We start from the raw sequence: 18,640 nt of genomic DNA on the forward strand, positions 1-18,640 counted from the left end.
AAATTCTCTCTAGTTAGTTAAATTTCACCTACATAAGTATTTCCATTCGTGACAGAAAGGTACATAGCAGGCAAAAAAAAAAAAATTTTTATCAGAAGAGGCAAATCCGTTAGAGGATTTTTCCCACTCTTACCCTTCTTGTAGCCTCAACGAGCAGATAATAGCAGCGCACAACACCACTGCAAGCTTCCTCACAGGTATGCCCTGCTAGTACTAGAACTAATTCAAGTACCACAAATTCATTAGAGTCAGACTCTTCCCTTTTCACTGACACATTTTCCTCTGACGGAGGAAAAGGAGCAGCTGTTTAGGTTTCCTTCTTTACACTTTGCCCAGAGGAGCAGATGAAGCTATTTTGAGTCAGTATTTGCAGGGAACAAAGAATTTCCAAATAAATTTAAATTTTTAACTGAACACAATTAGTTTTGACAGAACATTTAAACAATTTATGCATCAAGAATTACATGTAGACTTATTAAACGTAAGGTATTTCTTAAAAGAATGCAACTTTTCCTTTAGAAACAGAGATGATAAAATTATCGAAGTCAATTAACAGCCCTACAGCTGAATATATTCATTTAAGCATCTGGCATCTTGGCAAACCTGACAGCTTTTCTAATAAACAAATTTTCTTTTGGCTTTTGAGACAGTTAAAATTCGTAATAGCAACACTGAATTTTTAAAGACCAGCTCAACAAATATGTTTAAATATAAAATAGAAAGACATATAAAGTCATCAACTATGAAATGTTATATACGAAGCAAGCTATCTGCTTAACAGGTCAACATACATCTGTATCAACTTACCGCCCAACATCCAGCACATGTCTCATAACCAATCATTAAAACTTGAAACGGCCACTACAAGGGTAGTGCCTCAATCATAATTCCATCAAACCCAGGAATTTGAGCTAGCAACTCATTTTTTATGCCATTTTTGCCAGGAAGACAGAAGGTTCAACTTTGCCTGTTTTTGCATCTGTATCTTTCAACAGCTATTTTACTTTTGTAACATGGATTTTGCCATTTCAAAACACATTCCAGGACCTAGTTACAATGAAAAAGAAAACATCACTGGGCATTTTCAGCTCTATATTAATAAAGAGCTGTTCAGACCAGTTGCATCACACCAATAATGAATCAAAACTTCAGTTCTTTAAAAAAAAGAAAAGTTACTAAAATCTGATCACAAAAAAGTAATTTTGAAGTGTGCAGAAAGGCTACAAGTTTTAGAAACAAAATATGGTATACACACATCAAATAACTTGGCCACAGACTGGTTGATAAACAGTTACATTTCCCAGCCAGACGTTAAACTCCACCTATCACATTTACAGAGACAGTTTAAGTCATCTATTCATTCATCAACATGCAAGAGATTTAGAAACAATGCCCCCTTCAGGCCCCAGTCCTGCACCATGTAGGTCAATGGGAGCTTTGCCACTGACTTCAATGTAGGATCAAGCTCTAAATCCCTGACATATCAAAAAGAGAATAGATACTTTGGTTTCAAATGTCAATATGTAGTCAGCTAGTAATTAGCAAAGGATTATTTTATTAAACAACCTTTGTAACTGCTCTACAAATCCTCTTTGCAAAAATACTTAGTTTGCAACCAACTCAAATTTCAGAAAAGTACTAAGCCTTGGCCCCTCTAGCTATTTATTATGTAGCACTTCTTTGGATGTTCAGCACACCAATTTAGCACATCTAAAGTATCTTAATAATGAATGCATAACTACGGTTAAATTAAAATTGGTCATCTGATCAGGTGGCTCTTAGTCTAGGAAATTTAAGAAACTCAATTCCCTCTTCTGTTGTGAAACACCAATAATTTTCATCATCAAGGTCTATTGTCTTTATTAGTTCATTAAGCAAGATGACGAAGACGACATATGTTTGGCAACAAATAAGAAGTGCTTTGCTAACAAAAAAAGTTGGTGCTCATTTCAGAAACTCTGTAAATGTCCTCACACGTCAGACAAAAGGACTGTACTCCTTCAGACAATACTGAGTCTCTGACTAATAAGCCTGCAGAGTATTTTATGCTTAATCGTGACATAGGAAATCATCCCTCTTTACTGGGATGCTTCCCAATGAACTGATTTAGCCTAATGATAATGAATGGTAATAACTGTTGCTCAATCAGAAAAGAAGTAGTAAATAATTCATTTAAGAGGGATGAATTTGGACAGTGCCAAGTGGCCAAGTATGAAATTTTATGCTCCGGTGTCACATAAACTGCCAAATAAAGAATGAAAACAAGATGAAATTTCATTACTTTTATTTTTGTATATTTATTGCATATAGTTTTTATTCTTTTCATTCTTTAAAAAAATATTTTCTGAAGAGTGATACTGGGACGTCCCAGTCAAAGGATTCTATGGAATTTTCACATTATATAGAGTAATTTGCCAACAGAAATCACAATCACTAAACATGAGAATTAGCAACCTCAAAGAAATCTAAACATTGGCCAATATACAGTTTATTAAATACAGAACATTTAAACTTGAGTGCAAAAATTCACAAATTGTCCACAGCTTATTTCACTGTATAATACAGTATATCAAAATATACAAAATTGGTATTACTGCTATAGTTTTCTGGGACTAGCTGTGCAGTCTTTTTGGGGGTTATTTTAAGATGAGCTCTTCTCAAAAGGCAAAAAAAAATGTGAATAAATCAGTATGAAGAAACGGAGAATTGAGTTGTCTCTTTACTAGTGACATTAAGCAGGTTTATCTGTAATTGACCATTTTTCTAAATGCTGATACTGGTATTTGCTGTGGTAAACTGAGTACATACCTTTGACATGATGAACCAAAGACACAATGTGCTGAATAAATGACTCTGACGTGCTTTTGCTGGCCTGTGGCAACTTAATGTGGTCAAAGATGGATCGGAACTCTTGCTCCTTCTTGATAGAATGGACAAGCGTACTAGCAAGCAGCCTGTCTTTAGTCAAGGAAGCTGGTCTAAAATGCATCAACAAGAAAAAGAGAGACAAAAGAAACCAGTGGTTGAAATAATGTCTCGGTAAACTCTGTACGTGGGTGAGGAAGTGTACTGTGAATTGGGATAATTTACCTATTGGAATCATCAAGAGGTACCGGTGCCATTTTGAGCTTAACTTCAGGACGATGGGAGTCACTGGCTATCATTTTGATCCTAAGTGGGCTCTCCTCTCGGAAGGTGGATTTTTCTCTCGCATCCAGATTCTTGTGTAGAGGGGGACTGTAATCAAAGAGTTCTTTGAGCTTTTCAGACTTTACCTGCTCAGGTGACTGAGTTTCTTTCTTCACCATTATTCTCTCAGAACTTTTGTCGTCTTCCTTGTGCTTATCTTTTGTTGCACTAGGCCTTTCCACTACATAGCCAGTCTCTTTAAGTTTATAACTCTTGTCTTCTCTAAATCCATCACTCTCTCTATTGCCCTTCATTGAAATTTTAGATTTGTATTTGGTTCCTTCCTCCTCAGCATTCCGGTGAGATGCAGTAGCAAAATTTTTACCCTGATCTGCGAGGACAGATTTTCTGAACTGTCCATAATCCTCTGTCTCCTCTGTCTCCTCCCCTTCAGAGTCACTAAACTTTTGCTTCCCAGCATCCTTACCAATGAAATAATCTAAAGCTTCCTGATCCTCCCATTCCCTTTCTCCCTCTGTCCTCCCTTTTTCTGATCCTCTCTCCTTCTGGGCCTCTTTCTCCCTGGTATTACCCCTATCAAGCAGGTATACTCTAGACTCTTCATCTGTGTACCTGTGGATAGCAAAGAAGAGGATGGTAACTCTGGATTGCATTCATTCCAGTTCATTTGCATTTCACTTCTGAGTCACCTCAGTATCACAAAATCACCAACATAAAAACAAATTCCACTGAGTAGTTCAACTGTTCAGCATATACTTTTTTGCACAGCACTATTATTACATCCACAGCCACTTATGTGCTATCCTTTGGAAAAAAATATATATGAAAATCCATTTCTATATAAATTCCTAGAAATTGACAACTGGAATTTTTAAAACTAGTGGTTTGGGGCATTTTAATTTGGTGCCCAGCTTCGAACACTTTTATGCCTGTCATTTTGTCTGTAGGAGAATCATAGAAAGTTTAGTATTTCAGTTTGCATTTTACTCTTGAATCCTGACATTTCAGGGACAATTCTTTCAACAAAAGTAAAAGGGTACCATTAAAAAAACAAAAATGAAAAACCATTTTCAAAATCTTGCTGTGCTTGTAACAGAAATCCACAATTCTATATTGGCATAAGTCATTAGTCACGGTAAGGCCTTGTCTACAGTACAAAGTTTTGTTGGCAAAAGCGGTTTTTTGCCGACAAAACAGGGGAGGCGTACACACTACAAAGCTACTTTTGGCGGCAAAATAAAACCATCTCAACAAGGGGCATAAAACTTTTTGTAGCAAAGTTAAAGCAACAAAGGGACAGTGTAGACACTGCAGTTTGTTTTGTCAACATAACTAGCTTCCACCAGTATCCCACAAAGCCTGTCATGAGCGCTCTGCTCCCTGTTTTGACCTCTGCTGTTCCGCAGGCATGCGCCCCTCCCCTTTCAAAGCTCCAGGAAGTATCTGACACCTGGGTGTACTGCTCTGTTTGGGGAACAAAGAGCAAATCATTAACATGGAATGCTCCTGTTTTGCCCTGCACTAGGAACACAGGGGCAGGCAGACTGCTGCTGCAGGAGGGGTGGGGGAGAAGAATTGCTGTGCTGCTTTGACATTCCTCTGAGAGCTGCTCAGGAGGCTGTAGAACTCTTAGAAGGAATCACAGAACTGTAAGCAGGCAGAGCAGGCTGCTTCAGGAGAGACTGCTGTGCCAAGCAGAGATGGGGGGCTGTTCCCCTCCCCCTGCCTCAGGATAGGCTGTCAGCCTGCTGTCTCTCCAGCCCCAGACACCACTCTCCTCTCCCTCCCTTCCCACCCACCCCCACTCTTCAGTTGAAAAGGCGGTGGACAATCTATTAGGATGCCCCTGGAATGATAGGATTTAGAAACCTGCATCATGTGACACTGTACCTGCCCCATGAGGAATTGAAAACCCTTCCCAAAGCACCTTGCAGCCAGTTGCACAGTGGGATAGCGACCACAGTGCACTGCTCTCTGTGTCTATGCAAGAGCTGTTAGTGTGGATGCACTCTGCCGACACAAGGAGCTAGTGTGGACATGCAACAGTGGTTTAATTAAAGCGGCATAACTTTTGCCAACAAAACTTTGTAGTGCAGAGAAGGCTTAAGACTTCAGGAATACTGTGAACAACTATGTAAACTGGCTTTTCAATCCTTGGTCTACGCTGGGAATTTACACTACCATAGCTACATCTCTCAGGGGTGTGAAAAATCCACAACCCAAGAGACGTAGCTAGGTTGACCTAACCCCTGATGTTGACAGTGCAAGGTCAACAAAATAATTCTTCCATCCACCTACCTACTACCTCTCGGGGAGACGGATTACCTACACTGAGAGGAGAACCCCTCCTGGCAGTATAAGTAGTGACCATACTGAAAATGTTACAATGGTACAACTGCAGTGCTGCTGTTGTAGCATCTTCAGTGTAGATATAGCCTCAGGGAGGTGGATTATCTTCGCTAATGGGAGAACCGCTCCCTTTGGCATAAATAGTGTCTACAGTGCAGCACTGCAGCTGTGCCACTGTAGCAGTTTAAGTGTAGACCTAGCCTAACTCCTTTAACATTGCTGAATGCATTTAAAAATTAATGCTTATTTCATTCAGCTCACACTATCTCAATACAGTATTTTCATGCTAGTAGTTTCCAATATACTCACTGGCAGCAATGTATTTACTTATGGGAAAGTCTGAATCCTGGTGCCTTTATAAGTACATTTATGAATAGCAATTCAGTGATGGAACAATTTAATTTCAGTTCCATAAACAGCATGGACAGAAGCCAGATTGCTTCATTTTTCAATCCATTTTTATAAGAAATCAGACAAAAAGTTAACAGTCCATTTTCAGTAAGATTTCTACAGCTTTATTTTTATTCAGAGTTCTAACTCTGAAATTGAACATTTGATAATCAAAAAAATCTCGAGTGTCAACTTTATAAATATATGCCTAAACATCTGATGTCAGCTGGAAAATATGTAAATACATTCTGTTTTAATGTAGTCCTTCCTCCATGTAGACATAGTTAAGTTCAACCAACCAGTCCAAGATCTGGACTCCTCATAACTCATACACAGACTTAAAACCATTTTCTGGGAGGGGGCGGAGTGGACAGTTTCATTCTATGAGATATGAAAGGTCAGTCTGAACAGAATTTTCTTTTTAGCAAATAAAAATCAGAAGACACCTGGTATATACTACACCCTTCCCATTTAATGTTTTCTTATGAAGCCATTATAGATACTACTAGTGAACAGAACATATAAAAATACACTGTAAAGGAAAGGGACAACCAACTGTTCCACAAGGATACAGCTAAACCAAGAATTTAAAGTATAATAAAAAGGAAAGCTCTTCATGTGTTAAGCTTAAGCATAACTACACTGAAATTAGTAAGCAGTCAAGGCTGTTCCATGCGGCAGTTCAGGAGGCTTATAGGTTCAATAAATGAAGTTCAACAGAATAAACAGGGACATTTTAGGATTCAACAAAACTTTTACAGATATAGTTCTTACCTTTTTAGAAACTTTCCACCCTTTGCAGTTTCCTGTTCCCCAACTTCGGGATAAAATGAGCGCATTCGAGCCTCCTCACGTGGAGCACTCTGTGAAGGGATTGTCTTTCCAGGGCTTCTCCTTGAAGGGATGTGATGCAATGGGCTGTTCTGAGAAGGACTATAGCGACTGGAACCATTTCCAAGGGAACCAGAGCCAGACCTCTCAGGGCTATGTTGAATGGAATGTGAATGTTGAGGTGTGTTTTTAGCTGAGTGAACTGTGCTGAGCAAGGGGGCATCAGAGCAAGATGAACTCTGACTGGGTGGGGAGGCAATAGAAGGACTATGGGGTGACCTTGGACTGTTATCATATGCTGAAAGGCCAGGCCAAATGTCACCAGAAGCTGCTGATGATTTGTTAAAGTCGTCAAGGGACTCAGATGGGTCATGTTCAAATGTATCTTTCTGTTCATCCTGTGATTTACTTTTTAAAGGGCTATCTTGCAAAGGAGCTCCCTCAGTTTTCTTAGCCTGCTTTTCCAGAGACCCACGTCTTTTGGAAGAGACAGGAGATTTGCTGTATGGGGATGAAGAACGAGATGAAGAGGACCTTGGAGACCTGGAAGATCTGTAAGATCGACGAGATCTGCTCCTGGACCTCTGGGAAGACACAGACCTTCGCTTTGGACTTCTGGAACGTGAACGACCCCGCCTAGGGCTTCGGGAGTGTCTTCGATTCCAGACAGGTCTGTAACCTCCACGATGATATCTACCACCTCCTCCTTGATAATACCCTCTACCTCTTCCTCTGTAACCATAGGGGCGTCTCATTCCTCTATTATTTCTGTAATCTCTGCGATAATCTCTAGAATAAACACGATCCCTACTGCGAGATCGTGAATAGGTCCTAGACCGAGACCTAGAACTAAAATTAAAAGAAAAAGTTAGTACATGACAATTCAAAAATCCTTTAAGATAAATAAATATACTAAAACCCGATGTCAAATGCAATTTGTTGGTAATACACTAAAAGTACATGAGAAATTAACTCTATAATTCATCTTTATTGACTATGTTATGAATAAACTATCAAATAAAAAGACCAGCAGTTTGATGCTGCAAATTAAGTCAGTACTACAAGTTACTTGTGATTTGAAAAGCTATATGTAAGAGTGACAAGCCATCAGGAACGGGACCACACAAATGAAATACCATGTAAAGAAAAAAAAAAGTCAGGAAGCATAATTACATTCTTGTTGTACACCTTGAAGAAGTTCAAGGGTAAACTAAGTGAGGCACTAAATGATTAAAGCAACAATACTAACATCTAGTTCATCTAAGATGAATTAAAACTAAGCTGAACTCAAATAAGATGAACTAAGGTCCCAAATTCACTTTTGTTGAAGACCACATGTAAGTGGAGGAGATATTAAAGAAAAGAGCAACTAAACACCACAACATTAAATCAAATTAGCCCAAAGAACTATAAATTAAAGTACCATCAATTTACCTGTATCTCTTTTTTCTAGAATGTGATCTGGACCTTGACCTAGAAGTGGACTGAGATCTGGACTTTGATCTTGAAGAATGAGATCTAGAATTAGATCGACCCATTTTCTTCAGTGGATTGCTTCTAATCAAAAGGAAGAACAGTGAAAAAAAGTGATAGGGAAAACATTTAGATTTCATGTAGCCCAGATTAGTGAATCTTACTGTTATATCGTGAATCAGGCTCTTAATAGAAAGAGAATAAAATATTTTTGACTAGAAAAAAAAATCTAACTATATAAAAGTAAATACCACTTTAGCACTTTGGGGATGAAAAAGATTACATCGAAGACTGACTAGACCATCTGGATTCTTTAAATTACCGATGCTGTCAAGCCACTACCCCAGATCTCGTGTGTCCTAACTATTTGGATGGAAGAGCTTTTGGCGGGAGGAGAAAGAGACCAGGGTGAAAAAGAATTCTCCCCTCAGCAAGCACTCAAAGATTTGATAGGGAAGGGGAGGTTTTCTAGTCAACATGTTTTTCCAGCTTTGGACAAGTGACATGTAGTAGCAGCTTGGAAGGTGTTTTGTACCTGCAATCAAGCACTGAATGTAAACCGTAGGCCAATTTAATGCAATTTTGACAATTTCCCTTTCATCTCACTTTTAAACAAGTAGTCTTCATCCTGAGCAATTCAAAATTCTCCATGTGAAAACTTTAAAATAATTCAGAAGTGTGAAATCAGATTAAAGATTTTTTTTTAAATCTATTCACCACTGAATGGAAACGATAATTTATATGGGAGAAGTAGCATTAAAGAAAAACTACCTTCTTTCTTCAGTTCACAGTATGAGTCTGAGCTACTTCTAAGGCTTCAAACACAGATGAGAATTTGCACCAAAGCTGCCAGTTTAAGTAAAATATCTTTTTTTTTTAATCTATACAATATGTGCCTTTAAAAAAATATTACTAACTGCTGGAAGCACAAAAGCAAGCTATGCACCCAAAACTTACAGCTCTCTCCAGAGCTGCACAACCTGATATGTGCTGACCCTTAAAACAAAAAGACATGAAGAAACACCCAGCATTCTGTTTAAGAGAAAGAATAATTTTGAGCTGTGTGTATTACCCTTCATTCATGTGGACTAAAGCTACATAGCCTCAATCACATTTCCTCCAATCAAGAATATTTTTTAAGATTCATTTTTTAAAATTTTCTTACAAATTAATATGAAAATTGTTATGGGCTTTAAGTTTCTTAAGACTACAGCAACTAACTGAATAAAGATACCTAGGGTATAACTAAACAATTTGCAACTGACTATTAGCTGTGTAAATTAACGATCCTGGCTAGATATAATCTTAAAAAAACATCAGCCATAGGGGAAAAAACCCACACACAACTTAGTTCTTTCCAGTTTAGCATTTCAAATTTCCTTATGTTCTGTTAAAAACAGAATAACTTTGTTTCAATATCATTTTCCTTTGAACATAACTCAACTTGAACTGTATTCATTTGAGAGAAAGCATCAGCTGAGTGCTGACTTGAATTGAAACTCCTGGCAAGTAGTTTGGAGCTTCTGGTTTTCAGTGCCTCAGAGTCCAAAATCAGCAGTGCTAACAATGATTTAAAATAAGTTAAAGCAAAGGGATAAAATGTATCGATACTGACACTTTATATAACCTTTTTGTAAAAGCCTAAAGCTAACCTTTATCTATTATTGGCAATACAAGTGCAATAAAACAAGGATATTCTGTCATGCACCTATGTATATTTTTCAGATGTTGGAGTCAGTCACACACCCATTTATATATAGATATATAAAAATAAAAGACAAAAACTTTGTGAACTTTAACAAAGTTGCTACTGTGCATATACATCCTGCTTGCTCTCCACAAGGATCTTTACCAATTAAAGAAACCTAAGCACATAACAGTATAAAAGTGAACTGTTATAAGTGTGTATATATATATATATACACACACACACACACACACACACACACAAAAACCACTCAGTTTATGACAGGTTTCAGAGTAGCAGCCATGTTAGTCTGTATCCACAAAAAGAAAAGGAGTACTTGTGGCACCTTAGAGACTAACAAATTTATTTAAGCATAAGCTAAAAGTACATGTGCTCAAATAAATTTGTTAGTCTCTAAGGTACCACAAGTACTCCTTTTCTTTTTACTCAGTTTATGCAATCTCTTACATTTTACTGAGACATTTTACACATGTATATTTAAAAGATTATGAACTATAAGCATATTTAAATGTATACGTACCTTCCCTTAATATTTAATTTTCTACTCTAATGCTGTGTGTGTGAGTACATATATATAAAAACCAGCAACTTTAAAGTTCACAGCTTCTTGTTAGTTAACAGAAAAACCAAAAACATGGTCAGTGTAGAGTTTAGCAGCTCCACAGGGGTTCTGATTTCCATTTCCTTACACTGCACTACAGAGCTCTGGAGCTTCTTAGGTTTGTTCAAGTCTGCAGCTCCCCCTGCCTTGAACTGCTCTAAAGAGAGTAGGCATAATCCACAGGGTATTCCAGTTCTATTCTATTTCTCCTAGCCCAGTATACAATTTATGCAATGCAAGCTCTTAACATTTTTTTAAAAATTGGCATGTAACACTATGTAAGTTTGAAGTTTTCCAATCAAGTGTTTTTTAAGCTAACTGGACTCAAACATAGTGCATGCTTTCAGAAGCATCCATAACAAAACTTTCATGCCACATTAGAATTTTTTTTAAATTATAAGGCGAGTGAACATAAGGCTATCACGGTTCCACTATAAATAAAGAACTGCTATTAAGTGGCTCTACATTCAGGATAACTGTGATTTAAACACAGGTTGATGAGTTTTCTTTGTAATTTGCAGAAAAACATCCAATTACCATTCTGAAATAAATCCAAGGCTACAAAACAATTGTGCATAGAACTAGATAAAACACAAACTTGCAAAAGCCAGAACGTTAGTCTTTTAACTCCAAAAAGGCAGTCTTCTATTACTTGAGCTTCGGGAAAATGTGTTTACCCAGATGAAATGTAGGTCTCATATGTTCTCTCTAAGCTACTGCCAGCCATCTATGATTAAACTACTCATACATAGGCCTGGTCTACACTTAAAAATTACATCGACCTAGCTACATCACTCAAGGCTGTGAAAAATTTCACACTCTGTGCAATGTAGTTAGGACAACCTATCATCCACTGTAGATGCAGCTAGATCAACACAATACTTCCTTTGACTTAGCTACTATCTCTTGGTGAGGTGGTTTCACTACATCGATTAAAAAAAACATTTTCTCAATGTAGGAAGTGTCTACACTGCAGCAGCATAGCCGCAGTATAGCAGCTATGCCACTGTAGCACTTATAGCCATACTCTAACGCTGTTAATTTTTTTTTTAATCAAACTGCTTAATTGCAACCAATTTTCTTCAATACTATAGTTAAATCTCACTGAAAATTCTTTCACAGGTTACACGGAAAGTTACATAGTAGTACATTTTATGACCAGATTTACTAATTTTCTTCAAAGTTTACGGAAAAAATCTCCTTAGTTTTCTGGTAAGCCTAGCAATTTTCAAGTCAAATCAATTTTTCCAGCCCGACTAATAAGAGATTAAAAATAGAATTCATAATAGAATGTGATTGCATCCTTAAAATGGAAATAATCTGTTCATAAATTTTCACTGTGACTATTTAGCATTATTGATTATACATTTACAAACTACATTCTAGGACTAGGCATATTCTCAACTGGACATCACACACACAGAACATTTTACTAGATGCAAAACATATTGAATACTGAAATTTTAGAACTAAACATTTTAGCCATACATTCACAAATATTGTAGTCTCTGGAGGATTAAACCATTCAATTTACATGTTTTAAATAGCCAGGTTCAGATCAGACTAGAAATATAAAAGTGACAGAAATAAACCAAATGTTAATCTTACCTTAGGCCTCTAGATGTTAATCAATGAAGTGATTTTAAAATTCTGAAAATGTGCTCTCAGAAATATTAATTCCTGTAAAACAAAAATGATTTTGAATGATATGCTTATTCAGTTTCCTAAAAAGTTTTATGTGAATGAGGCACAATTTTGTTCAGAAAGGTTTGTTTAACATAATATGTGTTCAAAAATATCTCTGAGGAAAATGCTATGTATACAGGGTCTAACTGGAATCCTCTTTTTAAATGACATCAATGAAAACTTTATAAGGAGGTCTCTATGCAACACCTAATAAGACTATTAGACATATATATGGCTATATTAGATATGTATGGATGCAGAAATGTCCAAAAACATGTACAGGCATTTAAATCCCTAATATTTTCTCATAAAGTTTTCTTTCATAGTCTTATGGGAGCATAAAAGATATGGACAGTAATTAATCTGCTACCCACCATGTTTCACTGTCTAAAGAATTTTGTTTTTACACAGACGGAATCAGAATGTCAAAGAGCATATTAGGAAAACACTGCACCAGAATTCAGCATTCCATGATCTGTACAAAGCGTCCAGCACAGAAAAATTCTACACAAAGATTTGGGTTTGTAGAAACAGAATCACGTTTTAGTCAGTATCTGGCATCTCAGAGTAAATGAACTTGGTCTCAATTTAGGTATTTTTACAACCCACAGCACCAAGGTATCTCAGTACCTCACAGCTATATGTAAATTAAGGGCTCACTCCTACTCCCACTCAACTAAATAGGAATTTTTCCACAGGACTTCAACATTAAGTAGGATTGATGCATAAATGCTTCTGCATCCCAACATTATTTAATAATTTGGAAAAAAGGCACTCAAATCAGTGTCTACACATGGACCTATTCAGATACAGCTGTTTTCCAAAAGTAGACAGACACTTCTTGCAAAAGTCAGATTCTGACTAACTCCATGTGCAGGCAACCCTGTAGAAGAGTTACACGTTCTGTTTTCACTATGATATATGAAATTACACACACCCATTTGTTGCTTTTGGACACAATAAAGTGAAAAGATTTGATGATGATGCATTTGCTACTTTCTCAATGGACAGAGATTATACCTCAGGGATTCTAAAACTGGGAGTCACAACCCCTCAGGGGGGTCGTAAGATTATTACATGTGGGTCACGAGCTGTCAGCCTCCACCCCCAAACTCTGCTTTGCCTCCAGCATTTATAATAGTGTTAAATATTTTAAAATGTGTTTTTAATTTATAAAGGGGGTTGCAAAAGGGGTCACAATACAAAAGTTTGAGAACCACTGTACTTCAACTTGCAACTGTGTGTATATTTTCAGATTTTTCAACATTGTGAGATTACTCTTGCATACACATGTTTTCAGAGCTATCTGACAGTTAATACTCCTGGAGGATGCTGTGCCACTGCATACATACAGAATTCATGTCCCCGCAGATTTTTTTTCTCCACAGAAAATACCTTGTCAGATAGGAACTGCAATGATGCCCTTTGCCACCAGGGGCTGCTGTGGCACCAGAACAGAGGGCAGCTGGCTCACCACAGCAGCCAAAGAGTTAAGTGGCACCTTAAAGACTAACCGATCTGTTAGTCTTTAAGGTGCCACCGGACTCGTCGTTGTTTTTGTGGAAACAGACTAACACGGCTACCCCGGATACATAGCAGTCAGCGGCTGACAGAGAGAGAGCAGAGGCTGCTTTTTTCACAGCAACATGTCTGCAGGGCCAGGTGAGGGGGAATGGACAGAGCAGGGGGGTCACAAAGACTGGGATTCAGAAGGGCTGGGGCAGGGAACAAACTGGAGCAGGGGCTGAAAGAAGTGGGGGTGCATGGCCACATGAGAATGGGGGGACGGTGGGAGAGCTTAGTGGGGATGCATGGACACATGGGGACAGGGGGAGACAGTGCATGGGGACAGGGGTGCAGGGACCCATGAGGATGGGGGGGGAGGAGGGATGCAGAGACACATGGGAACAGGGGCAGATGTGCCTGACTGAAGGGGAGAGGCTAGGGGTCAGCCAGGGTCTGCATGGGGAAGGCTCCCCAACAATCCATCCCCCCGCCCCCCCCCAATCTGTTCCATACTTCTCCCATCCACACCTAACAACACTCCAGGCTCACACCCAGGCTCCTTCCCAGCAATTACTTCCCTCTCCCTCGGCTCCTCCGTTACCAGACTCCCACCAAGCTTTTGCACTGCTTCTGAGGGGTATGCGAAATACGTTTCTGTATTCTAGTGTTAATATGCCTAGTAAGGAATCTTTTAGTCAAAAACATTTCCTAAATCTTTTTTGTTAATTGTATTGTTTCAGATATACTTGTTGACAGGTATTCTGAAATAAATTACCAAAATAATTGAAAGTAGAGTATTTATAGTGTCATTTTGACAAATAAAATATGTAGAATTTTTAAATATTGTATGCAGAATTCTCCATTTCTTGTGCAGAATTCCCCCAGGAGTAAAATGAAAATGATTGTCTCTATGCTGTACAGACAAAACATGTCCATCTAAGAAATACTGAGATATGGAAATTAAAGTGAGACAGTGAAATAATAAAATTGATTTTCTCCAGAACTATTTGATTTGAATCATTATTTCCTTACAGAGAAATGAGAAGATATTTCAAAAATATTTGTACATTTAAGTTAATAGATGTCATGTTGGTAGTAACAAGATTTCTTTATTCTGCCAGCAATCAATACACTACAGACATTATTGCACACAAGTAGAAATATAAAGAGAAGCCTATGTTTATTTAACATGCAATTACGAGTCATCACCATAACGTTTCGAGGAATCCTGCCAGCACATAAATTACATCCGATGGTAATGTAGGTATTTTAAGCAGCAAATCTCACACAATAATTTTGAGCTGGTGGTGGTCTGAACTGTGTGTTTATTTTTCAGAGCAATCACTACCATCCTCTTAGAACAGTGATTTTCAACCTTTCTTCATGTGCAGGGCCCTAAAAAATTTCAAATGGAGCTGCAGATCCTTTGGAAATCTTAGGCCATCTGGTAGACCCCAAGTTGAAAACTACTGCCTTAAAACATAAAAACAGCCACTTTATGCAATGCCAAGGAAGGCTCTGTTTCATGCTCCCCCTGCTCTTTCTATAGGAGAAAGTAACTACTCCTTTAAAGAAGGAAGAGTTGGGCTAAAAGTTTTGCTTCTAAATCTCCAATCGGCTATCAGAGTTGTACTGACTTCACAAATGCTGCTGGTGCATTAAGTAAACAAGAACCTAATTGCTGCTCCATCAGAAGGAAGGCGAGTGTTTACCCAGTGAACAAAGACTAAGGACATGACTGAAACCTCCCTTTTCAGCTTGGGCGCTCCCTGCATTTGTGCCACCCGCGCTTAAGAGCGCAGGTCCCCCGGCTCGGGTCGCTCTTTCACAAAGCGGAGGAAACAGAAAAATCCAAGTTTTAAAAAGGAAAAGGGGACTATAAAGGCGCCGAGCGCGGAGCAGCCTCCCCCCGCGGCAGTGCCCGCCTGGCAGGGCTGAACGGCTTCCCCGCCCGCTCACAGCGCTGCTCCCGCTGAACTGGGCACGGCTCCCGGCAGGCGCCGGCGAAGAGCACGGGGCCTGCCAGGCGATAACGCCCCCGCCGCCCGCTCCCCTGCGCTTCCCGCCGGGCCTGGCGCAGGCCACCGGCCCACTGCTGGAGGCGGGGCGGCCCCTCGCCAAAGGCACCGCAGCTCCAGGAGCCCGCGGCAGCCCCGGGCCGCGTGCGCGCGCGCTCCCCATGGGGGGAGGGTCTGGCGCCCCCGTAGTTTCTCCCCGCCGCTCCCCGCGGCCTGGCCGCGCGGAGCGGAAACACAAACCCGCCAGACACTGCGCGAGGCCGCTAGCCCGTTGGCGGGTCCTCGCGGCTCCCAGTTCCCTCCGTTCCCTCCCTGCCGCCTGCGTAGCCGAGCCCGCCCTCTGCCCTCACCTGGCGGGCGGCGCTCCCAGCTGCCCCGCTCCCTTATCGCAGCTCGGCGGCCATTTCCCGTCGCCGTGAGGAAGAGACTGGGAGGGAAAACCATAGAGAAAAGAGAGAGGAGGACTACGGCAGCGCGAGACTAGGACACGTCACTTCCGCTCTGAGCTTCGTAAAGTCGCGCACTCATAAGCACTGCTGTGTTGGCGTCGGGTCTCTGCCCACAGCAAAGATGGAGGCCGCTGCTTCCGGATTAATCAGGTGACGGTAAACTCAGTCACATGACACCCGGGAGCCTGCGTTCGTATCCTAAGAAAGTGAGCGACCAGAAAGGAATGGGCCCGGGTCCCGCCCCACGCGGAGCGACCTGCACCGAGGCCCCCAGAACGGGCCGCGCTCCCGCCATGGCACCTCCTAGCTGAGTGTAATCGCGGGGGAAGGACTCCTCCTGCAGCATCCTGTCTCCCTCCCGCGTAGGGTGACCTGCAGGGGGAAGGGCCCCCACCCCTAGGAGAGTTAGTTACCTGTAGGGGAAAGGTTGCGCCCATCCACAGGAAGCTGTGCAAGGTGCGCTCTCTCGCTCTGTGTAAAGCTGAGCAGAGCCAGATAGGAGCACTCTCTGATCCGATCAGTCTTTTCTGCGGGACGGAACGAGATCTCTTAACAACGGCGCTTTACTGCAGTAGCTTTTGCAGCAGATGTTTGCATATTGCTTTGTTGCAGTACAGCAATATAATATGTGAGAAGAGGGAGCAGGAGGGAATTCACCTTAAGGGTTGCAGCACTGCCACTGCAACAAACATGAACTGTGGCTGCTCATTGTGATACTTGAATGTAGATAGTGCATTCATATGCCACAAAGTCGAGTACATAATAACACTAATTTGATGGGTTTTTACTTTTGCCCCTTACTTCTGATCTTTGATTCCTCTCCACAGGAAAAAGTTCCCTCACCCTTTTTTCTGCACTAACTCAGGCCATTAGAAAGAATCTTCTGTCTTCGCTCTATGGCCTTCTTACAGGTTCTGTTTTAAATGGATTCCGTCATCGTGGTCTCATCTAAGTTCTTGGTGCACAGAAGAACAGTTGTTCAGACTGAAGGAATATTCTATGTCAGGGGTTCTCAAACTGGGGGTCGGGACCTCTCAGGGGGTTGTGAGGTTATTACATGAGGGGTTGCGAGCTGTCAGCCTCCACCCCAAACCCCACTTTACCTACAGCATTTATAATGGTGTTAAATATATTTAAAAATGTTTTTAATTTATAAGGGGGTTGCACTCAGAGGCTTGCTATGTGAAAGGGGTCACCAGTACAAAAGTTTGAGAACCACTGTTTTATGTGTTAGCTGAGCTCCTTCACATATTCACATTTCTAAAGCTGAAAGGTGAGTTTCTGAGGATCTATGGTCAAGACCCTTCTGAGGTCTAAGAGCAGTGTTGGCATGGCATGGTGCATTGCAACATTACAATGTGATGATGTAGTCCCACTCCCAAAGAGATTTCAGGGCACAGGGATTGAGTTTTTCTCATTGATACCAGTGTAAAGTTGGAGCAACTCCATTGAAATCAGTGGAGTTACTCCAAGTTTACTCCATCATAAGTGATAGCAAAATTTGAATCTGAGCTGTGTTAAGGTTTAGCTCTTCTGTACAAAAGCCTGAGATTAACCCTTCCAGCTATCAGAGTAGCAGCTGTGTTAGTCTGTATCTGCAAAAAGAAAAGGAGTACTCGTGGCACCTTAGAGACTAACAAATTTATTTGAGCATAAGCTTTCATGAGCTACAGCTCACTTCATTGGATACATTCAGTGGAAAATACAGTGGGGAGATTTATATACACAGAGAACATGAAACAATGGGTGTTACCAGACACACTGTAATGAGAGTGATCAGGTAAGGTGAAGTATTACGGGGGGGGGGAGGGGATGGGGGGGTACCTTTTGTAGTGATAATCAAGGTGGGCCATTTCCAGCATTTGACAAGAATGTCTGAGGAACAGTGGGGGAGGGGGAATAAATACGGGGAAATAGTTTTACTTTGTGTAATGACACATCCACTCCCAGTCTTTATTCAAGCCTAAGTTAATTGTATCCAGTTTTCAAATTCATTCCAATTCAGCAGTCTCTCGTTGGAGTCTGTTTTTGAAGTTTTTTTGTTGAAGAATTGCCACTTTTAGGTCTGTAATTGAGTGACCAAAGAGATTGAAGTGTTCTCCGACTGGTTGTTCTTCCAGCTATGTCATTTCACGTTATGATTGTGTTTAGTCTCACAAACCTAGTAGTATTAGGCTGTGTCAATCTATGGATTGGACAAATTATAGGGAAAGAAATAAAGATGATGATTCAGTAGATGGCACTCTTTCATCTAAGTCAGCTCTCAGTGAATACCTCGTCCTGCTTCTAGTGGAAACTATGCAGGTAGAGGATCTTGTCTCTTTTATTTTATTTATATATATATATATATATATATGGAATTAAAGAGCTGTTGGCACTTTCACAGAATAGATATATTAGCCCTGTTATTCTGGTTGGGTTTGGGTAAGTACATTCTACTTCCCTAAATTCCCCCCTTCCCAAGATACACAAACCAGGG

The 18,640-nt window shown here is 40.2% G+C and overlaps 1 protein-coding gene across 10 annotated transcripts in view; it reads right to left on the minus strand.

Annotated features, from left to right (window-relative positions):
* Nucleotides 1-16,200, minus strand: part of BCLAF1 (BCL2 associated transcription factor 1) — a 30,987-nt gene extending 14,787 nt beyond the window's left edge. For 9 of the 10 annotated variants that reach the window (XR_013345645.1, XR_013345644.1, XR_013345643.1 and 6 more), the window contains exons 1-6: nt 16,063-16,200; nt 12,111-12,182; nt 8,155-8,277; nt 6,664-7,569; nt 3,091-3,762; nt 2,809-2,978 (exon numbers count right to left, since the gene is read on the minus strand). Coding sequence is in view for 4 of the 10 variants with exons in the window: in XM_077813095.1 (XP_077669221.1) it covers nt 2,809-2,978; nt 3,091-3,762; nt 6,664-7,569; nt 8,155-8,258 (1,852 nt within the window). In the remaining 6 variants the exon portion in view is untranslated. The remainder of the gene's footprint in view (nt 1-2,808; nt 2,979-3,090; nt 3,763-6,663; nt 7,570-8,154; nt 8,278-12,110; nt 12,183-16,062) is intronic. The other variant, XM_077813097.1, reaches the window with a different exon arrangement.
* Between the last annotated feature and the right edge of the window lie 2,440 nt (nt 16,201-18,640).

This window comes from Eretmochelys imbricata, chromosome 3 (assembly GCF_965152235.1).
Source record: "Eretmochelys imbricata isolate rEreImb1 chromosome 3, rEreImb1.hap1, whole genome shotgun sequence".
NCBI classification, from domain to species: domain Eukaryota; kingdom Metazoa; phylum Chordata; order Testudines; family Cheloniidae; genus Eretmochelys; species Eretmochelys imbricata.